This window comes from Pelophylax lessonae, assembly GCF_965119305.1.
Source record: "Pelophylax lessonae genome assembly, chromosome: 11".
In the NCBI taxonomy this organism is placed as follows: domain Eukaryota; kingdom Metazoa; phylum Chordata; class Amphibia; order Anura; family Ranidae; genus Pelophylax; species Pelophylax lessonae.
In genome coordinates this window covers 151534516-151561154 of record NC_138778.1, presented here as the reverse complement: position 1 = coordinate 151561154, position 26639 = coordinate 151534516, and the positions used below count along the sequence as shown (strand labels likewise).

Below are 26639 nucleotides of genomic sequence, written 5' to 3'. Positions count from 1 at the left end.
GGTCATCTGTGAAAAAGACGTGTTGATAACCAGCAACCCTGACACCCTGATGTTCATGTTTAATTCTATTAAGAGGTTAGCAGCTCAATAGCAAAAACAAATAGAGGGGAAAGAAAACAGCCCTTGTGAGTGTTAGCGGGAATAGGGAACAAAATGGAGTGGAATCCAGCATATTTAATAAAGGCTTGTGGCATATGATAAAGTGTGTGGATCCAAGTGAGGAAATGTCCCTGAAAACATGAGACTGCCGTCTTAGCAGAAGCTAACACCACGGCTTTCACTGATAGATTTGTGGCCAGTTTTTCCCTTAGGCTTTTGGTGTTCAAGAACCATCTTGCTGGGCAGATGCCATCTCTTCCTCAAACGCAATGGGTTTATGAAGGTGAAAGTTCAATACGCAGGTTCACCTAAAAGATTGGCATTTTTCTCCAGCTTATGTAGAAGGACATTAAGCTGCTGCAATCACGGTCTCTGTGCTCATGTGCCCCAGATTTTGTTACTTTTTGTGCTATTTTTTCAATTAACTAAGCCCTTTTACATGGGATTCCACCTCGCATTTTGATGCACATTGAAAAAGAAGTTCTCAAATATTACATAGGGGCTTTGAAACCTACTGAAAATGTACTGTGACTCAAAGTTGCACAGTAAAGGACTTATGCTGTAAGGGTAAGGGTTTTGCTGTAAAGCATTAGGCTCCATGTACACAGGACGTTGTAAATGGCCGTTTAGGAGCAGTTGGGTGTTTTTTTCAGAAGCCCCTGAACCCACCTGCATGTTATCTTATCTGCCCATGTACACAGGGTCGTTTACAGTCATTTGCAGGCAGTTGAATTCAAGGACGTTTTTTGGAACGCAATATTTGCATTCAAACGTGTGTTTCCCGGCGTTTCAAATGCAAAAACGGGACCGAACGCGACCGAACGTGATGAATTACGTTCAGCCACGTTATACGTTTTTTTTTCTTCCATTCAAAATCAATGGTTCCCTATGGGAGCATATTGATTTGAATGGAAGTCGCACCGCATGTCGGATCAGGATGATCTGACTTGCGGTGCGACTTGCTCTGTGAGAATCTTGAGGGGGAACTCCACGCCAAAAATGGGTCTGGTATGGAATTTGAGGGTGGGTCCCCCCCAAAATCCATACCAGACCCTTATCCAAGCGCGCAGCCCGATAGGGCAAGAAGGGGGAGGGGAAGAGCGAGCGGCCCCACCCCCCCTGGACCATACCAGGCCACATGCCCTCAACATTGGGGGGTGTTGGTGCTTGGTGCATGTTGATGGGGACAAGGGCCTCATCCCCACAGCCCTGGCCGGTGGTTGCGGGGGTCTGCGGGCAGGGGGCTCATCGGAATCTGGAAGCCCCCTTTAACAAGGGGGCCCCCCAGATCCCGGACCCCCTCCCTATGTGAATGGGTATGGGGTACACTGACGTCATCTGTGACATGAGGGGGCGGGGTCTCCTGAAGACGTCACTTGGCGACCACGCCCACAATGGCTATATAACAAGCTGCAGAGACCGGAGAACGGCATAATTACCGGAGACATCATCTGAGGAGGACCGGAGGAAGAAGAAGAGCCGAGGGCAAAAGAGCAGAAGATTGGACAGCAGAAGAGCGGACAGCAAAAGAGCAGAAGACAAGAAGAGCAGAGAGGGAGAAGACCAGAGCGGAGAAGTCCGGATGAAGATTTTTAATAAACTTTCCAAAACGTCTCCTGTCGTTATTTACATACATTGCCTTTTATGGGGTGAATGGGTAGGGGTACAGTGTACCCCATACCCATTCACATAGGGAGGGGGTCCGGGATCTGGGGGGCCCCCTTGTTAAAGGGGGCTTCCAGATTCTGATGAGCCCCCTGCCCGCAGACCCCCACAACCACCGGCCAGGGTTGTAGGGATGAGGCCCTTGTCCCCATCAACATGGGGGCAAGGTGCTTTGAGGTGGCGGGTGCAGAGCTCCCCCTGCCCCAAAGCACCACCACCCCCGCTGCTCGCTCGTCCCCTCCCCCTTCCTGCCCTATCGGGCTGCGTGCTTGGATAAGGGTCTGGTATGGATTTTGGGGGGGACCCCATGCCGTTTTTTCGGCGGGGGGGCCACCCTCAAATTCCATACCAGACCCGAAGGGCCTGGTTTGGAACCTGGGGGGGACCCCCATGCAGTTTTTTTTCCCATTTTTGGTGTGGAATTCCCCCTCAAGATTCTCACAGCGCAAGTCGCACCGCAAGTCGGATCATCCTGATCCGACTTGCGGTGCGACTTCCATTCAAATCAATGGGCTCCCATAGGGAACCATCGATTTTGAATGGAGGCAGAAAAAAGCTACTAAAAGCAACATGGCCAAACGTGCAATAACGCAAATGGAAAAAGCTATTGAAAGCACGTTTAACAGCTGCTTTTTCCCGGCGTCAGAACTAGCTTTGCAGCACGTTTTTTCTAACGTCCCGTGTACATGGAGCCTTACCCTGAATGGGAAGGGAACAGTAAGGGGGTAATGTCTAGTGACTGGGCACCCAGTAAAAGTTATTGTGTATTGAATAGAATAGTCACATGAAAGGTTAGTTACATGGGCTGGGAAGGTGTTCAGTAAAAAGCTTTGATATTAAACTCTCAGTTTTTTTTAAAGGTCTTTCAGCAGCTGATTTAATTACTTACTAAGTAGGCAGCTTCTTTATCTTTTAATCTATGGCTATGCTCCGGTTTAAGGGTGGTGCCATGACTGTTGTTACTGTTTTAGGATGGTTCCTTTCTCCTGCAGAATCCTATGGAGGCACCCTTGCATGCAGGGAGTACCGTTGTGTCTCCCTGCACTGTGTGCATCAATAGAAACACACAGCTCTGTAGCATAGGATGGCAGGACACTCCCCTGTTCATTCCTCCTCCTTCCCCTCCCTTCTCCAAGCTAACAGACTGACTGGAGACTGCATTGTCCACTGCTAACTCTTTCCTGTGAAGACCAGTAGTTGAGGAAAGCTGCACTAAGAGAGAAGGAACCAACAGCATTGAATGTTGTTAACTGCAATTGCTGGAGTATGATTTTTAACAAATAGTTTACGGCAGTGATGGTGAACCTTGGCACCCCAGATATTTTGGAACTACATTTCCCATGTTGCTCATGCACTCTGCAGTGTAGTTGAGCATCATTGGAAATGTAGTTCCAAAACATCTGGGGTGCCAAGGTTCGCCATCACTGGTTTAGGGGGAATATTTGTTTTATTAACCACTTTACCACCGGAGGATTTTACTGTCTTACGTCCAGGCCACTTTTTGCGATTCGGCACTGTTTGATTTTAACTGACAATTGCGCGGTCATGCAACGCTGTACCCAAACTAAATTTACGTCCTTTTTTCCCCACAAACAGAGCTTTCTTTTGGTGGTATTTGATCACCTGTGTGATTTTTATCTTTTGCGATATTAATAAAAAAATGCGAAAATTTTGAAAAAATAACAATATTTTTCTACTTTGACAGTTAAAAAATATCCAATATATTCAATTTGTGTCATATATTTAGGCCAAAATGTATTAAGCTACATGTCTTTGACAAAAAAATTCTCAATGAGCGTATTTTTAACCGCTTTAAAACCGGAAGATTTTACCCCATTCCTGACCAGGCCATATTTTGCGATTCGGCACTGCGTTACTTTAACGGACAATTGCGCAGTCGTGCGATGCTGTACCCAAATAAAATTGATGTCCCTTTTTTCCCCCACAAATAGAGCTTTCTTTTGGTGGTATTTGATCACCTGTGCGATTTTTACTTTTTGCGCTATAAACAAAAAAAAGCGGCAATTTTGAAAAAATAACAATATTTCTCACATTTTTTATATGAAATTCCCCAAAAAAATGTAAAAATCAAAATTTTTTAACATTTTAGGCCAATTTGTTTTCTGCTACATATTTTTGCTAAAAAAAAAATCGCAATAAGCGTATTTTTATTGGTTTGCGCAAAAGTTATCGCTGCTACTAACTACGGGAAATTTATGTCATTTTTATTGGTTTTTTTTTTTTTTTAACTAGTAATGGCGGCGATCTGCGTTTTTTTTTTTTTTTTGCGGGACTGCGACATTGCAGCGGACAGATCAGACCCTTGACTGACATTTTTGACACTTTTGGGGGTACCAGTGACATTACTACAGTAATCAGTGCTATAAATATGCACTGTTACTGTAAAAATGACACTGGCAGGGAAGAGGTTAACTTATTGGTGATCAAGGGGTTAATGAATGCCTGGTGCTTACTAACGTGTGTGGGGGGGGGAGGGGGACTATGTGACACAGGCACAGATCGCAGGCTGAAGCCTGCAATCTGTCACTGAATGTCACTTAGGAGATCCGCCCGCTTTGTTTACACAAGCGGGCGGATTTCCACACTCGATCCCGCATGCTGAACCCTGCAATCTGTCACTGAATGTCACTTAGGAGATCCGCCCGCTTTGTTTACACAAGCGGGCGGATTTCCACACTCGATCTCCGATGATCGGGGAAGAGCAGCGGTGATCACCGCCGTTCCTCCCCTGGCCCAACTCCCGCTGTGACTGAAAACAGCGGGAGCGAGCCTCCGGCGGCGCGCGCACACCGCCCACAAGGGGAGGAGTCCAGCGACGTAGGTCTACGTCGCTGGACGATAACGAGCCACTTTGCCGCAGTACGGTCAACGTGCCTGGTCGGCAAGTGGTTAAGCTCAACGTGTTGAGATAAAACACTTTACTGTAAAGTCTACTGAAGTGAAAACTCTTGCATTAGTACAGATAACTGATAAAATGGCACAGAAGAAAAAAAAAAGTTTAGCGTTTGAAACTTTTTTTTAACTGGAATACCTTTTACACAACAACATTATATTATGATTTCACCTGAAATGTCTCCATGTCTCCACAAAAGCAATTTCCCTCACCTCCTTTGAAAAGCAGAGCAGTTAAACGAATGGTAACTTCATTTGGTGAAAGCACTTCTAGTAAGTGGCTTCATGAATTAGTAAAGCATGGTTTCCCACATCTAGGATTAGTATTTCATTCCACAGTCTGAGCCGCCTGTAAACAATGCTAAGGGAGATTCCAGCAGGCATTCAGCCATGTTGTCAGGCTGCCCTGCAAACACTGATGCCAGTTTATTTCCAGACAGGCCATTTTGTTTTCCTTTTTGGCACTAAAAAAATATGTATTTCAGAGCAAGTGGAAACACAAATAGAGAAAATGGTGCACTTACAATGATTTACTAGCACTTAAAGGGATGGATAGTGATTTTGTACATATTTTTATTGTGGTCAAGAGTAAAGGTTGAATTTATGCCCAGTTGCATAAAATTAATTCATGGGGCCCCATAGTAAAATTGATGGGGCACTCCAGTGACCTGTCTTGATCAAGAATAGGTAGCATGAGAGCTATCAGCAGAGTCAGTGCACTGCTAGGAACCAGTGAATAGAAATTGTCAGGGCAGAGGAGTGCAGGGAATAAACTTTTGGTATTAATGTTTTTATTGTCCAATGAGGAGCAATAAACTTCATGATAAAGTCCATGATTGTGTAGGTTATATATGTAGCACCCTCCTAGATAGGTGCTAGGAAGGAGAATAGTTTGCTCTGCCTGCCTAACAGGGGGAGCAGCAGGCAAATCATAATCTGATCCATCTGCTTATCATGGGAGCCTGATCAGTAGTTATGCCTGTTGCATGTATCCAGGTGTGATTCATCTGGGCTGAGTGAGTGTCCCCACTGTGTCCAATAGGGGAGCCTGTTGGACAGTGGAGGAAACCCAGCCAGTGACACACAGGCTTTGTAACTATCCCAGTGGGTTGGCACAAACAGTGGTGTATCCTGGGATATGTTATAAAAGCCAAGGCCACATGTGACAGGGGGTCCTTGGGCAGGAGGCCAGGTCCCAGGAGGTGGTCACAGGCGGTCGGCCTTGTGGACCAAATGTGTGGTGCTGAGCCAGGAGGTCCAGTGGATGCTGACAAGGAAGTCGGAGGCAGAGCGACCCAGGGTAAAACAGTTTCTGTGAGTACCGGGGAGATTGCCGGGGGTCTGCCCAGGAAGGTGACCACTCCAGTAGAGTGTCAGCGGACAGGAGATCAGCACACACAGCAAGTGAGAAAGGGGGTGCCAAGTTAGACCCTGAAGAGTAACCTAAACAAAAGTTAATATTCTTTTCTTCACTTCGGTGGCAAGGTGAAGCAGCGGCCTTTCCGCACCCACTGCAGTTAGTTGTCCTCAGAATTGTGCATAGTTCAAGTTGGAGTATTCCACTCATCCCTTCTCCCATCCCAGTTCTAAAAACTGGGACTTTTTTTGACAGAGCCAAGGACTTAAATGCTATTTGTCTGCTATCAGTTGCTACGGGTAACCCAGGGGAATCCAGAAGGTGCAATTCTCAGCAGCTCCCTAGGGGGCAGTACTACATATACAACTGCCTACAGGTGGTGGACACTGAAGAACAGAAAAAAAATGTTCAAGGCCAGCCCACTATGACCCTACCCTTGTGCTGGGTTCACACTTATACAAATTGGATGTGGGTTTTCCCACATCCAATTGGCATGACAGGAGGAGGTGCCCGGCTCTCAATGGACATCACACATCTCAGGGGCGGCTGTGGAACGAATTGCACAAGGGTCCTTGGCTCAGTTTCAGATCCAAATTCAGCCAAAAATTGGGGCCTGATTCATCCCTGAAATGGAGAACAGGGACGCACCAGACCCCTGCTGTCAGCCGCATCCGTTTCAAGTGTGAACCCAGCCATAACCATCATGCCTCAGGTTTTTTTTGCAGGTGTCTCAGGAGGTTGGATGCTTTTCCTTAGCTCTGCTGAGAAATCAACCAAAACTGCTTTTTTAATACTTGAAATACTTGGCAGCAGAGAAGGTGAACAGAGTAGCAAAAGCATTTTTGTCATTAATACATATTTTAATGAGAGGATAGAGATAAACGTATTTTCCAAGATAAGGAAAACATGTGCAGGGGCCATTATCACTTGAAAATGTGACCATCCACATTCTACACAGGACTATCAACTACAAAACCTATTAACTGTGATATTATTACACAAACAGACCTAAAATAGTGCAGTGCTCCTCTAAGTGCCAAACACAAAGTAATATTCACTCCCCACACCAATACTTGTGCTAAAACAATATATACCAACATATGCATTTACATAAATAATGGTGATGATCAAACATGCATGTAAACAAACATAAATATCTAGTAATTACATTAATGTTTTCTTGTAGCCATACAATGTGTAAAAGCCCAAAAAGAAGTCCCAAAAATATGAATCATAGTTTTTTTTTGTATAAAATCAGCGTCATTCCAAACCAACTTTGTGAATTAGCAATGTTGTGCCGACGGACACTGCAACACCTAAGTGTGCACTCAGGTGTGCCCTAACCTGTTTCGGTGGACCTCAGTGTACACGGGAGGTCAAATACAGCTTAAAGTGATTGTAAAGCTTTCATTAAAATAATAAACATGTTATACTTCCCTCTTCTCAGATCCTGGCGCTTCTGGCTCCTCCCTACTGTCGGGTGTCCCCACAGCAAATAGCTTGCTATGGGGGCACCTGAGCCAAGCCGCTGCTCTGTGTGTCTCTTCAGACATGGAGCCGCGGTTCGGCCCTGCCCCCTCCATCTCCTGATTGGCTCACTGGCTGTGATTTACAGCAACGGAAGCCACTGCCAATAGCCAATCAGGAGTGTGAGTCCCTAAAGAGGCAAGGCTCTCGTAGACATCACTGGATCAAGAGGGGGCTCAGGCAGGTATTAGGGGGGCTGGGGGTAGGGAGCTGCTGCACACAGAAGGTTTAAGATAAAAAACCTTGGGCCTTTACAATCACTTTAATAAATCAAGTTCCCCCGATCTCTCTGCTATAATAAATCCTTACACTTATAAAATAAATACATTTCTTTCTAATTTCTTCTATGGCTCCCAAATAATAAAAACAAGTTGTTGTTTTTTTTTTTTTGGAAGAGATGAAGAATTGTTATATAAATAAATCATTTTCCTGACAGTCTCCATGGCAGCCTACGTGTGGGTTAACCCCGCCTCCTCTCCAATGGTATAGGACCCCCCTCCCATAAATTTCAGCTTGTAGGTACAGCTAGTGTTCCTTTTTTGTCCTCCTCCAAGGACCCTAATGGATTACCTCTGTGAACGTTGGCCGGCTTACCTCAGGATTGAGCAGCGGTGTCTGTGCCCAGGGCCCAGCCATGGGCGGGTGAGTGACACTTTAAAAATCCCCTCTGGCTCTGTGTGGTGCTTCATTCGGCTGGCGACATCCTGGCAGGGTCTGAAGATGGATGCTTTGCTCTCCATGGCAGTATGTTTGTTATTGTATGTGCCTGTCTCTTCTTACTTCCCTAGCGCTAGTGGCCCAATGGCTGCTGGAACGCTCACTGCGTTCCAGCCACCTCCTTCCTGCTTCTCCTCCGCTCGGTCCAGCGGGCGCAGTAGAGGGGCGGAGCTTGGTTCCCAGCCCGCGCATGTGCAGTTTGCCGCGACTGGGATCGAGGCCTGGTCTGCGCATGCGCAGTCGTGATTGCGGCCAGGTCACCGCTGACGTCATCCTGGCGCGAAATTTAAACAGCTCTCAGCCCCAGTACTATTGTGCTGCATGATGCTGCCGGTGTGGAGGAGGATGGATGGATGGATGGATGGATGGGGGGGTCGCTACATGGCTCACTGTGCTGCTGGTTCCTGACCCCTTGTATTCTCCCTTGTCAGTTGTGGTTTTGCCTGAAGCATGGATCCTGCGTCACCGCCCTCCTGTGGCCAGCCCTCTCACAACAGGTGGGTGCTAGTACATTCAGGGGGAGCGTGAAAGGGGGGATGCTGGCTCATGATTCATGGCTAAATTCTGTGTCTCCCTGGATTTCTCTTTCTCCCCAGCTCTTCCAGGTCTGGTGCTCATCAAGAAAGAGACCCTGTCAGGCCACAAAGAGACTCATCTTCCAGGTCCAGGCGCCGTGAGTCTCCAACAGGGAGCAGGCTTCAGAGGAGATACTCAAGTTCCTCCTCCAGAAACCACACACACCGCCACAGTAGCCATACGGCCCAGAAAGCCTGTTGGGGTTGTGGGGCACATGTCCCCGAGGGCAAGTCCCTTTGTGAGCCTTGTTTTGCTCGCGCAGCCGGTGAGAGGATGACTGGAGACCAGAGGTTGGAAAGAATGGGCAGCAAGTCAGGCACATGGTCCTGCTACTTGTTTCACCTCTTATTAGAGCGATCAAAGAAGCTCTGAAATGGGAAGATCCTGTAACCCCGTAGACGAAACAGCGGAGATTTTTCAAAAACTTGGGAAAAGAGCGTTTGAACTTCCCACTACTTACGGAGTTAAAGGATGTCATAACGGATGAATGGAGCAAAGGGGACAGCAAATCCTCTCTATCTTCTAAACTGGCAAAGCTTTACCCTTTTAAGTCGGAGGATGTCATTCATTTGGAGTCGGCTCCTCTGGTTGATGCCGCAGTCACCAGACTGGCGAAGCATGTTACTCTGCCGCTGGACGACGCAGTTTCCTTCAAAGATCCCCTAGATAGGAAGATGGATCTAGATTTGAAGCAAATTTATACTACGGCTGGTGCAGCCTGTAAACCTGTGTTGGCACTGGCAGCCATGTCCAAGGCTATGGAAACCTGGTTTTCCGACGTGGAGTTGAAGCTGGGAAATATCTCAGATGAAGCGGTTGAAAGCTCCCCCATTCAAGAGCTACAGCTAGCTTCAATCTTTCTTGGAGAAGCCTGTCCTTCGTCTCCTGTCCAGGGCAATGTTATCCTCTATTACAGCTAAACGGGCCCTGTGGTTGTGCCCCTGGCTGGCTGATCCAGCCTCCAAGCAAGCCTGGTGCAAGATTCCTTTTGAAGGCTCTTCCCTCTTTGGGAATAAATTGGATAGTGCCATAACATGAGCTACTGGTGGAAAATCAGATTTTCTCCCTCGGGATAAGCGCCTCTTTGGCCCAAAGAAGACGCAACCGAGAAAACAATATTCTGAGCGCTCAAGAGATGCCCGCTCTTACAGGCCCGGTCGATATTTTAGAAGGAATTGGAAAGGAGGTCAAGCGTCTTCCCGTAGAACAGCCAGAAATTCAACTCCTTCTGGGCAGGAAGCCTCAAAGTCTTTTTGAGATTGGGCCCGTTCAGACATGCCAGTTGGGGGGGCGCCTGCTCCACTTTCAGCATGTCTTGGCAGCCTCAATCTCAGACTTCTTGACCATCAAGACAGTATCCACAGGCCACATGTAGATTTTCTCGGCAAATCCCATTCCCAAGTTTATACCCACCCGCTTGCCTTGTCATGGCGAGAAAAGAGAAGTTTTGCTTGAATATGTAAGCACTTTGGTGGCCCAAGGCGCAGTAGTTCCGGTGCCCGATAGAGAAAGGTTTCAGGGCATATATTCACCCCTCTTTCTGGTACAGAAGAAGAATGGATCCTGGAGGCCCATCATAGACCTCACCTATCTAAACAAGTTCATAAAGAACGAAAGGTTCAAGATGGAGACTTTATCCACTTGCCGACCGCCGCACGACTATCTACGGCGGCGGTCAGCCCCTCACAGGCAAAGTGACGTAGGTCTACGTCGCTCGCCTGTGAGGGTTTAGGGAGCGAGCGCGCGCCGCCGGAGGCGCGCTCCCGCTCCCGCGTGGTCACGGACCCCCCCCCGCGCGTGTGACCGGCGGACCCGATCGCCGCCGGCCACTCTGCGATCGGCGGGGGAGAGGGAGAAAGTCAGGCAGCTTGTGTAAACAAGCTGCCTGTCATTCTCCTCTCTGTATGAGAGATGATCACATGGATCTACTATGTAGATCCATTGATCACTCTGCATACAGTTGAAGCCACAGCCAATCACAGTTAGAATCACGCCCCTAGGGACACACACAGCCCCTCCCTCTCAAATAAAGTTAACCCCTTCACTACCAGTGTATTTTTACAGTAACAGTGCATATATATAGCACTGATTACTGTAGAAATGTCACTGGTAACCCCAAAAGTGTCAAAAATGTCAGTCAAGGGTCCGATCTGTCCGCCGCAATGTCGCAGTACCGCAAAAAAAATCGCAGATCGCCGCCATTACGCGTTAAAAAAAAAAACAACAAAAATGACAAAAATCTTTCCCTTTGTTAGTAAACGCAATAACTTTTGCGCAAACCAATCAAAATACGCTTTTTGCGATTTTTTTTACCAAACATAGGTAGCATAAAACAAATTGGCCGAAAATATTAAAAAATTTTGATTTTTACATTTTTTTTGGGGGGAATTTCATATAAAAAAAAGGGAAAAATATTGCTATTTTTGCAAAATTTACGCTCTTTTTTTGTTTATAGCGCGTGATCAAAAAATCGCACAGGTGATCAAATACCGCCAAAAGAAAGCTCTGTTTGTGGGAAAAAAAGGACGCCAAATTCGTTTAGGTACAGCGTCGCACGACCGCGCAATTGTCCGTTAAAGTCACGCAGTGCCGAATCGCAAAATACCCTCTGGTCGTTTAGCAGCCAAATCCTCCGGGGCTTAAGTGGTTATCTACCATTCAGAAGGCGGTGCTCCCAGGCGATTGTCTAGCATCAATAGATCTCAAAGACGCATACTTCCATGTGCCTGTGGCAGTGAACTTCCACAAATATCTTCGCGTTCGAGCATCGACACTTCCAATTCACCTGCCTCCCTTTCGGTCTGTCCACATCTCCAAGGGTGTTTTCCAAGATCCTCCTGGCTGTGGTAGCTGTAATCAGGACAAAAGGCGTACGTCTACATCACTACCTCGACGACCTTCTCCTGTGTCTCAAGACAAAGACCAACTTTTGAAACACAGGGATCAGGTCATTGCAACTCTTATGGAGTTCGGCTGGTTGTTGAATCTACAGAAAAGCCACCTAGAACCTACTCAACACCTAGTCTATCTAGGGCAGTGATGGCAAACCTTGGCACCCCAGATGTTTTGGAACTACATTTCCCATGATGCTCCACTACACTGCAGAGTGCATAAGCATCATGGGAAATGTAGTTCCAAAACATCTGGGGTGCCAAGGTTTGCCATCACTGATCTAGGGGCTCATTTCAACACCGTCCAAGGTACAAATTCCGGTAGTACGGGAGAGGATTCTTCCAGCTCTCTCCTCCTCCTTCCCGAGGGCCTCTCAGTGTGTCAAGATCATCTGCATTATGGTCTCAACAACTCCTATGGTCAAGTGGGCGTTATGGCGAATGCCTATTCAAAGAGGCTTTCTGCTTCAGTGGAATCTGGAGGAGCACGAGCAGCGTATTTATATTTCCCACATCATGAGAAACAGCCTTTTATGGTGGCTTCAGCGCAAGAACCTGCTCAACTGCCATTCTTTAGTTTCTGTCTCCTGGACCATCATTACAACAGACACCAGCAACTCTGGTTGGGGAGCCCATTGCATAGCAGAAGTGGCTCAAGGGAAGTGGTCTCCACAAACTCACACCCCTGTCTCCAATATCCTGGAGCTCTGTGCGGCCTTTCTGGCTTCAAGCTTTCCGTCATCTAGTAGAAGGGAAATCCGTACTTCTCAGAATGGACAACACCACGGCAGTGGCTTACGTGAAGAGACAGGGTGGAACCCGGAGTCTCTCCCTTCTGCAAGAGTTAGACCCATTCATGACGTGGGCACAGGTCCATCTGACCAACATCTCGGCAGTCTTCATTCCCGGGCTACAGAATGTCCAGGCAGACTTTCTTTCCAGAGTCCAGTTGAATCACGAGTGGTCTCTCCACACAGACATATTCAAATAGATTCTGTCACTAGGGGTTTCGCCCGAAGTAGACCTGTTTGCGTCTCCTTGCAACCACAAATTGGAGAAGTACTTCACACGCAGCAGGTGTCACCAAGCCTGTGGGACAGATGCTCTGACCGACAAATGGGAATTCAGCAGAGCATATGCCTTTCCTCCGATTCCCATCATTCTCAAGTTTCTGCAAAGACTCCAAGCAGAAGAGAGTAATTCATCCTCAGAGTTTGGAGTACAGGAAGTACTAAAGTTTCTTCAAGCAGGTCTAGATAAATCTCAGGGTCCAAATAACGGCCTTGTCTGTCTTCTCTGGTGTTCCTTGGGCCAAACATTCAGTGGTCCAACAATTTTTCAAAGGAGCAGTCAGACTCAAAGGAAACCAAGATTTCCGAAATGGGATCTTCCTCTCGTTCTTAACGTTTTGTCAAGAACTGGTCCGATAAACTCCATCTCTATCAAGGATCTTACCATTAAAAAAGTCTTCTTGGTGGCAATCACTTCAGCCAAAAGGGTCTCTGAGATCAGTTCCCTTGGTCACAAAAAACATTCCTTACGCTCTTCCCAGATCGAGTAGTCCTCATTCCGATGCTCAATTCCAATCCGAAAGTGACATCAATTTTTCATGAAAACCAAGAGATTGTTTTTCCTACCTTTCGGTCTTCGGATGATTCTGAACCTCATCCCCTGGATGTGGGTAAAACTTTGAGGGACTACCTTCAGGCAACGGATCCTTTCAGGCAATCAGACAACCTTTTCATCCTCTTTTCAGGCAGGAACAGAGGGAAGCGGGCCTCGTCGAGATCTATCGCAGCCTGGATTGTGGCAACAACAGGCCTACAGTGCAGAGGGTTTGGCTCCCTCAGAGGCAGTGACAGCCCACTCAACGAGAAGCATCTCGACATCCTGGGCGGCTTCACATCACGTGGCTCCAGAAATAGTCTGTAGAGCAGCTTCCTGGTCTTCTGTCAATACCTTTATGACCCATTACTGTGTGGAGCCAGCCTCCTTGTCTTCAGTTAATTTTGGCCTGACTGTCTTGTCTGCTAATAATTTGAATTCAAATTTTCTTTATTTAAAGCATTCCCACCCGTGTGGCTTGGGCAAGTTATTTCCCACATGTAGGCTGCCATGGAAACTTACAGGAAAACTGAAACTTTCTATCAGATACTTACCGTAATTTTCCTTTCCTGATGGTCTCCATGGCAGCCAGAGTTCCCACCCTCTGGTCTTTGTTTCGGCTAAGATATGGAACACTGACTGTACCTACAAGATGAAATTTATGGGAGGGGGGTCCTATACCATTGGTGAGGAGGCAGGGGTTAACCCACACGTAGGCTGCCATGGAGACCATCAGGAAAGGAAAATTACGGTAAGTATCTGATAGGAATTTTCCGTTTTCCTGGGGGGTGCAAAATAAAAAAATAAAATAAAGTTCTAATGTATTGCCAGTCAAGGAGAGGCCTGTACAATGTTAAATAATGAATACAACCTTGTATTGCTGATCTTTGTGAAACTATGTTAAGGTCCAAATAAGCAGCAGAAATGAAAGAGCTGCCAATATTTATTCTATATTTTGAATTAACTCACTTGCAGATATGAATACCTTCTTTAGTCAGCTTGATAAGAGCACAGGTGTCTTTTGTCATGCTATGCTGTTAGTTTTTGTGCAATACCTGTATAATGGTGAAATATCTCCCGACCTTTGTATCTGTGATAATATGAAAACATCAACTACTGGAGCAGGTGTCTTTGAAAAACAGACATTTATTTTTAAAACGTATGATCTGAATTGGAGAAACTGCATTGATGGTGACAATACAATGCAGAGTCTAATTTCACAGATTAGGTCTGCTTTTTGGCCTTTTTGCCTTTAAAAGCCAGTGGGCCTAATTTACTTAAGAAAATTAATCAGAAAAGGGATACATCCTTGCAGAATGCTTGCATACATTATATGCACAAATGGTTTAAAATCTTGTTTCACTAATGTTCAAGGTCTAGTTTGCTGTAGGCATTGAACATCCCAATAACAGGGCTATATCTAGCCTACCTCATCTGGGGGTGCAGTAAAAAAAAAAGTCAGGGGGCATAATGTCAAAACTGTGTGTGAGTCAAGAGGATACTGGGATACCTGGGAACCAAGGGCACCACATCCCATAAGGTAAATTAATATGTAGACAACAAGGTAATTGAATTTTGAAAGTGCCAAGAATACAGAGATAAGATAAATATATCAAAATGTTATTACAAAGTATAAAAAAAAAAACATTAGACAGTGTTCTTAAACTTTAAAACCATCAAGGAATATCCATGTGGCCTATACATGTAGTTACTTCTACTCAACATGTTTTGGCAATCACTGGCTTTTTCAGGAGATTCAAAAATGCTACATAATAATACCACTCAAAATAGAAGAAACAATAATCACAAATAGGAAAATAATACCAAGAAAGATATACATATGTTATACACATATTTAATACACATCTTTAACACATACTAGCAATATAAACGTGTATATATATAAACCAAGAAAGGTAAATACAAATAAATTGCAAAATGAATAAAAGTGAACATCAAATCAACAGTCCCATATGTGAAGTGAAAAAAACAGTCCACAACAGTGATAATTGAAGTGCTCACTGGATCCCAACACCAACAGGATATAGAGATATAATGTGCTCACCAGAACGATAGGACTCAAAATGCCATATAGCATATGAGTCAAATCAGCTTGTTGAACAATGGATGGATAATCCGAAGGGATGACTGAGCTCACTGATGTTGAGGTGAAGAGGTAATAGCAGATATGAACCGTCACACCAGAGAGGCTCTCACTCCGTCAAATGGCCAGAAAGGAACCAAAAAACAAGGGAGCACAAAATAGTGTAACACTGCTAAAATTTTTATTAAATAAAAATACACCAAATTGCACTTACAAACATCTCGTGGTAAAGAGCATATACAGATGCAAAGGTAGACTGTCAGCAGCGTATGCTATATGGCATTTTGAGTCCTATCTTTCTGGTGAGCACATTATATCTCTATATCTTGTTGGTGTTGGGATCCAGTGAGCACTTCAATTATCACCGTTGTGGACTGTTTTTTTCACTTCACATATGGGACTGTTGACTTGATTATCACTTTTATTCATTTTGCAATTTATTTGTATTTACCTTTCTTGGTTTATATATATATATACACGTTTATATTGCTAGTATTTATTAGCGCTGCACTTTTTTCCACATTTTGCTATTCACAATTTTCTTGTCAGTTGTTTGGTGTAGCAGCTTTTTTATGGTTAGCGCAATATTTTTGCTTTTCACATCTTTAACACAGTTGGCAAATCAATTGGAGAGCACCCACAATATCTGAATGTATTCAGCAGAAACCAGATGATAAGCACCCTTTGCACATTTCAGGATCAACCCAGATGGAATTAATAAACCATAGGAGGAGTACAAACATATAGAGGGCTCCCTAAAATGAATTAATGGTAGACTTGGCAGTAGGGTTAAAAATGCCACCCAAAGGAAAAAGAGAGACCCCAAAAAAAGCCTTATGTAACAATTACAAATGGACATACCAATAAAGGATGTTACATAGCCTTTATTATGTGCCGTCAGAGGAAAACAACCTTAAGAGAAGGAAAGATCCTACCAAAAACCAATTAAATAGGAGCGTTGCATTCTATAACACAAACATATAAAAGAGGAGAAGAGGGGCTTATATTGTGTTGCATTAAGAGGAGGGGAAAACCCACCAATGCTCATTAAGGTTATCTGCCAAAATTCCATAAATAATCAACACTCACCAATCTAAAGGAGAATCCTATCAGAGTGACTGGTGCCATCCACAGTGGCGTGTGTCATGAGGAACCACTGCTGATCTGGGTTGGAGACACTGCATTGATGGTGACAAGGCAATGCAGGGTCCAATTTCAAGGATTAGGTCTGTTTCTTGGCCTTGTGGTCTAAAAAGTCAGTGGGCCTAATTTACTTAACAAATGAATCAGAGAAAGGATACATCCCTACAGTATGCTTGCATACAGTATACGCACAAATTGTTCAAAATCTGGTTTCACTAATGTTCAATGTCTAGTTTGCTGTAGGCATTGAACATCCCAATAACAGGGCTGGATATAGCCCTAGATCTCATCTGGGGGTGCAGTAAAAAAAAGTCAGGGGTCATAATGTCAGCACTGTGTGTGAGTTACTGACAGTCAGTGTCACAACCTGGGAAACACTAATATGTATTAGGCTGTCATTAGATTGGGGTAATTAAAAAGAACCTATGCACCCTTATATCAGGTATCCCTTTAAGAGTCCCCTCTTTAAATCAGGAGTCCTCATCAGAGCCCCTTTTACATCATAAGTCAGAGTGCCTATCAGGGTTCTCTCTAACATCAAGGTCCCCACCAGAGTGCTCCTTTACATTAGGTGTCCCCACCATTAGGTGTCCCTATCAAAGTGCCCTCTTACATCAGGTGTCCCTATCAGAGTTCCCACTTATATCAGGTGTCCCTATAAGAGTGCCCCCTTACATCAGGTGTCCCTGTCAGACTGCCCCCTTACATCAGGTGTCCCTGTCAACCTGCCCCCTTACATCAGGTGTCCCTGTCAGACTACCCCCTTACATCAGGTGTCCCTGTCAGACTGCCCCCTTACATCAGGTGTCCCAATCAGAGTTCCCATTTACATCAGGTATCCCCATCACGGTGTCCCTTATATAGATTGTCCTCATCAGAATGCCCTTGTCACGTACTGGATAGGAGACTGAATTGAGATCGGCCTCTCTTATATCTCCCGCCCTGTCCCCACTGAGGATGAGACAGAGGGTGCCGAGGGACACGAGTGCCTGTGGGTATTGATTGCAGAACCTGCAGCAGGGAATGCAACTCCAAGGAGACTGTGGAACCAGAGGAGAAGGAACAGCAGTAGTGTTCGGAGGACTGATTCAGACTAAAGGGGCACTCACACTTACTACTCACACTTACGCTGGTAATTCTGAATAGGCAGTTTGTCAGGACTCTGGAGGCTGTAACATACAGCAGTGTACAGACCTGGTGCAGCAAGACAGCCAGGCAAGCACTCGAGTAGTACCAGGAGCCAGGATCAGAGGCAGTGGCAGGGTCTAGGGAATAGCTGAGGTCCTCAACAGGCAGGCAGCGAGGTACCAAGCCATGAGCAGAGTCAAAGTCAGGAACAGAGCCAGGTCAAGGGTAAAGGACAAGACAGAAGAAGAATCCAGGATTAGGTCAAGAACACGCCAGGTCAGTAACAGTGAGAACATGCAGGATCAATCAGGACACAGGGCACAGCTGAAGATCAGTCAGCAAAGGATATGGGAATGAACTCCCTTTAAATAGCACATCTGGCGCCAACATGGATTGTGCCTGTGCATGTGTGCATGCGCGTTTGCATATTCCCGCACGCCTGTTAGCCATTCTTTGGAAAATACCATGCGCATATCTATGCACCAGACGTCTCACAGGGATTCCCTGACAGCCCTCTTATATCAGACTTGCTCATGGATCAGTGGGTGCACAGCCCCCCCCCCCCTCCTAGTTCTGTGCCTGCCAAATAATGCTTTTTTTTGTGCCTTTTATTTGTACCTATAAGGTGTACACACATTTCTGCAGAATAAATTAAATAAAAATAAATGCAACTAGCATGATCAGCAATTAAATGTGCATGTTCCAAATTACATTTAGTCAGAAACAAAAAACATACACTATATAATTGTGGGAACAAATGCAACACATTTACAGGTATTTATACCTGGAATCAGCTGAATAGCGTGATGGCGTCCTCAAAACCTTGTATGGCTTACGCGTTTACCGGTGGCAACTTTGGCTCTAAAGAAGAGGGTCCTCCCTCGAAACGCGTAACCCATACAAGGTTGTGAGGACGCCATCACGTTATCCAGCAGTAGAGAAGTGTCCTGGAAGTGAGCAGTCCCTATTTCCTACATGCTTGTACATATCCTATGTTTGTGAGTATATTGTACACTACCTTCTTTGATTTTAATAAACTTTTTTAGTGGTAATGCACAAGGTCGGTGCGCCCTTCTCTTGTCGTTTTCTTGTAGTGATTTTTGGATACCCTTGGTCCTGAGGAGGACAGCAAGACCACTTAATTTGTACCTAAAAAAAACCTAGATCATTTATCTTTCCACACACCACTTGAGCGCAGGAGAGATACTGTTTTATGTAGACGGAGAGAACAGAGTTAATCTTATACCCAGTATCCACATAGAGTTTGATGTAGGTAGGGTAAGGGGCCTTCCAGTTAAGTAACATACACCTTTTAGCATAAAATACAGAGACAGTAAGAACCTTTTATGATACCATGTTACGGAAATGTTCCCAAAAAGGCCCAGAAGGCATGTTTCCGGTGACAGGATATTAGGTAGACCAAACAAATGAGGTGGCCTGATGCCAAAAATCAAAAATAGAGCTGCATTCCCAGACTGTGTTAAAAAAATAGGCTTCTTCCTGACAGCTCTTGAAGCAGGACTGATGAGCATGTAACCCTGGGGAGTTCAGTTTCACAGGAGTAAAATAAATCTGATGACACATTTTATGTTGTACATCCATGTCTATAGCTGAGATAAGGGTGAACATTTAGGATGCCTCAAACTCCAACCAGCTCTCCCCAGTCAACCTCAATATAAGGGGTACACACTGCCTTTTAGAATGGTCAAATGTATTTGTTTTGGTGCCTAATATATAGGACCCAATAAAAACAGGAGATTAACTTACCTTACCCGGATGACGTTACAGTAAAGGTAGTCTTTCTACTTATACTGTTATACATTCTTTGATCATGTCATAAGGACAAGTAAAGACAGCAATTATCAGAATTAATGTGACCTCTGAATTCGGACTCTTTCTTTAAGTACACTATAAGGGCAAATGTTTGTGGACACCTGACCATTACACTTACATGAGTTTGTTAAACATTCCATTACAAAACCATGAGCATTAATGTAAAGTTGGCCTCCTTTGCATCATCTATGCCAAATGTATTTGTGATTTCAGGTACTAAAGTTGTATGAAAAGACCTGGCTTTCAATAGGCACCCCAGTTAATTTCTAGGGTGTTCAATGATTTTAAGTTCAAGGCTCTGTGCAGGCCACTTGAGTTCCTCCACTCAAAACTCATATATGAAGTGTCCCCCTCCCCCCCCTTATAATTCAACGCCCCACTCACTGCTGAGTCTGCTCGTCTCCAGCCAGCCTGGCTCTGGCATGACAGTGCACCGCCACCACTCACCTGAGCTGTTCTTGTCTCCCATGCTTAGTGTTGTGGAGGAGATTCAGAGCCTGAAACCCGCCCAGCCAGCAGTGAGACCTGGACAGCAAGACGGGAGCAAGCAGCTGCACCATCCGTGATCACCGCCAAAGCCAGCTCCGGTCCCCACTGCGCCCGCACATGACCAAGTGCAGCCAATCAAAGAGGGCATCTATAGCTGAGCCCAGACAGCCGGGGAGGCTCGGGCAGCGCTAGCTCAGATTATGGAGAGCTGCGGAGGCGGGGAGCACAAAGTGGCACACTCTGTAGTTGGTACGGTGGGAGCCAGGACCTTTCTGCGCCCCTCTAGATATTGCGCCTGGGGCCACCGCTCTGGCAGCCCCCCCACACACGCTATGCCACTGCATACATATATGAGTTCTCCTTAAATCAGCCCAAATCCTGCGCAACAGACCTCAGAACACCCCCAATTCCTGCACCTTCCCACCTCAGATCAATCCAAATTTCTTCACCGTCAGACCTCAGATCAGCTCTGAGGTGGGAAGGTGCAGGATTTGGGGTCATGTGGTGAAGACCCAGGGGACTTACACACGGTGTGTCTCACTTCTCCTGCCACCATCTTCCTATACCTCCTGGGGGACACACCATCCCTCAGGGCTGACATTGTAGGTAGGTACTATGTGCACTACTCTCAATAAAGTAAAATAACATGAAAATAAATTTGAGTACACTAGTATTACTTTAATTACATCAGTATTTTCTTAATATACAATACATGTGCTTAGCTAAGGGGTTTAATGCTGTTCAAGTGGAAAAGACTCAGGTAGTGCTAAAAGTCCACTGGTTAGGGGGCCCAAATTACGCTATGCCACTGAATGTATGCATTTATAGACCTGGCTCTATGCACAGGGAACACAGTTATGATTAGAATGAAAAGGTCTTTCCTCAAACTTTTGCCACAAGTTTGGAAGTGCATAATTGTCTAAAAAGTCTTTCTACTGTACACCATAACATTAACAGGAAACACCTGAAACAGAATGTTTTATTTTTTGGGCTATATATGCAGATCTTTGCTCCAATGAGATAGGTTGCAACTAATCAGTGCATAAATATTTTTGGTTGTTCATACTGTATATGCTACATGACCTGCAAAGTATGAATGACCTGTGATATTCGTATATCTTCTTTTCCCTCAAATATTTTATTGTTTTTCAGAGTTATCTTGGAGAGTGAATCCCAGCAAGTAATTCAGAGGCTCAGTTTCAAGGTAATAAGGAAAACATGTTGATGTTTGTACGTGTATATAGCAGTTTGCCTGGAGTGCAGGACTGACTTAATGCATGGGCACGGTGCCCAGGGGCTCCAGGTGCATGGGGGTTCCCATGATGATCTTCCATTACATCATACTTACCAACTGTCATGGATTTGCTGCAATTTTGCCGCAGTCTAGCTGTCATGGGCTGGCTGTGTCCCAGGCAGTATCCAGGATTCTGGGCTGCAAGGACAGCAGCAGCCTGTACCTGGCCTGAATTTGCAATTGGAATGACATCTTCCCCACTATTTTCCTCCTGCAGTTTGCAGTGCTCTTCCGGCACTTAGCAAGGGAAACTAATGTGCCCTCCTGCCTCCCCCTGTACTGTGCCCTTTGTGTTGATTAGTCTTTGATGTATGGCATGTTTTCTTGGATGGATTTTATTGAAAGTATTAATAAATATATGTTTAATTCTATCCTGTTTATACTTTAATTGTTGAGAATAGGTGCGTAAATTGAGTCAGGCTGGGAGGGGCCCTAGTGCATTATTTGCCTGTGGGCCCCCGATGCTATTAAGATGGCCCTGCTGGAGTTTGGCATTCAATTATAATGCAAAGACCAATGATGAGCATCTACCAATACAGTGGAACCTTGGTTTGCGAGTATAATTGGTTCCAGCAGCTTGCTTGTAATCCAAAACACTCGTATATCAAAGCAAGTTTTCCCATAGGAAAGCATTGAAACTCAGATGATTCGTTCCACAAGCATTTAATGTAATGAATAAAGATATGCTGTATTATATATAAAGTACATTCCTGTGCAGTAAAAGTATGCCATCTCCTCTGTTAAATAACATCATGTGTCCCTGTGCCTGCACTGCACACAACAAATGCTGATTTATACTTTATTAGAGAGTCTGTGGCACTGTGTGATTACTTAGTCCTGCTCTGCAGCTCTCCTCCCCCTCCTCCTCAGATGACGTCAGGAGGAGTGATCGGCCCCTCCCGCCGGGGATAGCAGAGGGGACGGAAACCAGAGAGAGACACAGGGACAGGAATCGTACAAAGTAAGTGCAGGGAAACACTTTGATAAGTACATATCGGCATCTTCACATACAGTAGAAGCACTGGGACACATAATAACATGTGACAGAGGGCATTAACAGAGGGGATGGCATGGTTATAGTGTAATAAAACTGCTCGTATATCAAGACAGTGCTCGTATACCAAGACAGATTTTTTTAAAAAATGTTGCTCGTCTTTCAAAATGCTCGTAAACAAAGGCACTCGTAAACCAAGGTTCCACTGTATATACTAAATATATTCAATAATGTAGCCACACTAATAAAGGTTGACCTTTGATCTTCTGGGGTCCTACACACCGTTGATGTTGTCCTGGAACTATCGCATAAACCTAATAACACATACCTCTCAATTCTGTTAAAACATTAAAAATGTTATATATATATATATATATATATATATATATATATATATATATATATATATATAAAATGTTTTATTATATCTTTTCTTGTGACAAACAACGGTAGAAATGACACTTTGCTACAATGTAAATTAGTGAGTGTATAGCTGGTATAACAGTGTAAATTTGCTGTTCCCTCAAAATAACTCAACACACAGCCATTAATGTCTAAACCACAGGCAACAAGTGAGTACACCCCTAAGTTGAAATGTTTAAATTGGGCCCAAAGTGTCAATAGTTTGTGTGGCCACCATTATTTTCCAGCATTGCCTTAACCCTCTTGGGCATGGAGTTCACCAGAGCTTCACAGGTTGCCACTGGAGTCCTCTTCCACTCCTCCATGACGACATCACAGAGCTGGTGGATGTTAGAGACCTTGCGCTCTTCCACCTTCCGTTTGAGCATGCCCCACAGATGCTCAATAGGGTTTAGGTGTGGAGGCATGCTTGGCCAGTCCATCGCCTTTACCCTAAGCTTCTATAGCAAGGCAGTGGACATCTTGGAGGTGTGTTTGGGTCGTTATCATGTTGGAATACTGCCCTGCGGCCCAGTCTCCGAAGGGAGGGGATCATGTTCTGCTTCAGTATGTCACAGTACATATTGGCATTCATGGTTCTCTCAATAAACTGTAGCTCCCCAGTGCTTGACCATGAAACTCCCACCACCATGCTTGACTGTAGGCAAGACACACTTGTCTTTTTACTCCTTACCAGGTTGCCACCACACACGCTTGACACCATCTGAACCAAACAAGTTTATCTTTGTCTCATCAGACCACAGGACGTGCTTCCAGTAATCCATGTCCTTAGTCTGCTTGTCTTCAGCAAACAGTTTACGGCTTTCTTGTGCATCATCTTTAGAAGAGGCTTCCTTCCAGGACGACAGCCATGCAGACTAATTTGATGCAGTGTGCAGCGCATGGTCTGAGCACTGACAGGCTGACACCCCACCCCTTCAACCTCAGCAGCAATGCTGGCAGCACTCATACGTCTATTTCCCAAAGGCCATCTCTGGATATGATTCTGAGCACATGCACTCAACTTCTTTGGTCAACCATGGCGAGGCCTGTTCTGAGTGGAACCTGTCCTGTTAAACCACTGTATGATCTTGGCCACATGCTGCAGCTCAGTGTAAGGGTCTTGGTAATCTTCTTATAGCCTAGGCCATCTTTATGTAGAGCAACATTTCTTTTTTCAGATCCTCAGAGAGTTCTTTGCCATGAGGTGCTATGTTGGCCACCGTGCTGCAACTTAGTTTCAGGGTCTTGGCAATCGTTATGTAGAGCAACAATTCTTTTTTTCAGATCCTTAAAGAGTTCTTTGCCATGAGATGCCATGTTGAACTTCCAGTGACCAGTATGAGAGAATGAGAGTGATAACACCAAATTTAACACCTGCTCCCCGTTCACACCTGTGACCTTGTAACACTAAGGAGTCACATGAACCGGTGAAGGAAAATGGCTAATTGAGCCCAATTTGGACATTTTCACTTATGGTGTACTCACCTTTGTTGCCAGCCGTTTAGATATTAATGGCTATGTGTTAAGTTATTTTGAGGGGACAGTAAATATACACTGTTATACAAGCTGTACACTTACTACTTTACATTGTAGAAAAGTGTCATTTCTTCAGTGTTGTCACATGAAAAGATATAATAAAATATTTACAAAAATGTGAAGGGTGTACTCACTTTTGTGAAATACTGTATGTGAATGTAGATATATACAGTATATATATATCTACATACACACACACAGTATATACATTGTATATTAAACAGTTAAAAAGTATGATTTAAAAAATTGAACCTGAATTAAAATAAAATGTATTTTCACTTTCAAAAGAACTCATGCTTTACTTGTGCATAGGTTAGCAATTGCAGCTTTCTTATTCTCTAATATAGCTTTCCTTTATTGTTATGGGAAGTGTTAAGTATTTATACAGGATGTAACGCTTAACTCCGCCCCTCTAACATACTCTAAAAGCTTCTTAATTGGAAAACAAAGACAACCGACTTATCTGAAAAACATTATTTGCTACAAAATATTCATAAAATCATTATAAAACAGTACAGACAGCAGTGGTATGAAGATTTCCAATAGGAGTCATTCAGGGATCCAGTCATTTAGTTAAACGTTTAGGAAGGGTCACCACTTTTATCAGGTTTTTATGTCCAAGTCCGTATTGTAGAGATTTCTACATACTTACTGTTCTCTTCAACACCCGACCTCCAGATAGGAAATAAGGGGGATCTTTACAAGCTGGGGATCCAGGCAATAATAAAAACCTGGCAGACATTTAACTCTCCCCCTTACTTAACACAAGTTTTAGTTGCTGTCTTTGTACGCATTGGGTAGATTTTGCCTCACTTCCTGCTCTGTCTGCTGCTTGTCAAGAAGGAAGAAAAGTCCAACTCCAGTTGGGAGTATACTGGGAGTATTTCCCCTACGTTATTCTTGGGAAACCAAGACAAGAAAACGGAAGACTGTATGAAATACTTACCGTAATTTTCCTTCCCTGACACCAATCCATGGCAGCATACATGTTCTATAGCTTCGCTACTATATCCACCTACTGGACCTGTTTAAACCTATAAAAGGAAAGCTAGAGCAACCTCCCCCATTCTCCATAAAAATAAGATAAAAAAGGGAGGTTTCTTTGCTGCCATGGATTGGCGTCAGGCAAAAAGGAAAATTACAGTATTTGATAAAATTTTCCATTTTCTTAATGCCAACATGGCCGCATACATGTGATAAATATTGAGATAAACAGGAAGGGCAAAAATGTATAATCAAACTTCATTATAATGGACATGGAAGCCTGGACCGTCATTCCTTCGAAGTCCATTGATGTACGAGCCCCTGGATCTTTCCTGAGGCAGGTGCACTGCACCAACCACCCTGCTGCTGTGCAGGTGTCTCCATAGACATTTTGCATATGTTGCCCAAACTTAAAGACGTAAAAATAGACCTAGCTGAATGAGCCTCTATCACTACTGGGGGCTCTTGCCTGGCTGCACTATAAGTTTTCTGGATGACCTTTACTCTCCAAGATGACAAGGTTTTGCTGTAGGTTCCCCCTCCAAAATTGCCTGATGGAAACACAAACAGCCTTCCAGAGCATTTTAGCTAGGAAGCTGCTTGAGGATAGGAATTTTAGACACTTGGAACATCCAGTTTAGGTTAGGTACTGTCTCTACCGAAAAGGATGGAACTGCCACTTTAATTGTAAGATGGAAACAGAAGCCACCTTGGGAGCAAAGGTGCTCGAGGGGCATAGGTCCCAACTTGTCCAGAAGGAAAAGGGTGAAGAACTCTGTAGCCCCAAGTGCTTGCAGATCCCCTGCGTTCCCCTGGCAGCTCACATGCCAATTTTCCCTTGTGAAAGCTGAAATGTAAGCCTTTTTATAAAGCTAGGCTGAGCCCCAAATCCAGATTTGTGTAAAGAAATTATAGCAACTGGGCAACCTCCGGGTTGCAAAGGATCAAAATTCTGCTCAGCTGCGAAGACTGTGAACTTGTTAAAAGCTTTAGAGTAAATAGCCTTTTGCCTTTAGCCTTTGCCAGGATAGAACAACTTCCAGAGGGGGGCCCAAGTCCTCCAATCCTTCCTCTCAATTTCCAGCCCATCCTGAGACAGGTGTTGTGAAAACACTAGTAGCTGAAGTTCGTAGCCCTGACTAGGTTCCATGGCTAGGGTAAATTACAGTGAGACCCTCAGACAACATTCTCCCCTGGAACAAAGGCAGTAGAGGAAAGACATCTGCTAGATGACTATTCCTTGGGTCAGTGAGAGCATCCACTTTCTCCACCAATGGGTGAGGGTAGGAAGAGAGGCACCATGTGAATGGATGGTGATGCAAACAGACTCAGATGAGGTTGGTCCCATACTGGAGTGACATGAGTAAAATCTTCCAATT

At 44.7% G+C, this 26639-nt stretch overlaps 1 protein-coding gene across 3 annotated transcripts in view; it reads left to right on the top strand.

Moving 5' to 3' along the window:
• COPZ2 (COPI coat complex subunit zeta 2) overlaps positions 1-26639 on the top strand; it is a 143538-nt gene that overhangs the window by 105016 nt on the left and 11883 nt on the right. For all 3 annotated transcript variants that reach the window (XM_082271878.1, XM_082271876.1, XM_082271877.1), the window contains one exon: positions 21200-21251. In XM_082271878.1, coding sequence (XP_082128004.1) covers positions 21200-21251 — 52 coding nt within the window. The remainder of the gene's footprint in view (positions 1-21199; positions 21252-26639) is intronic.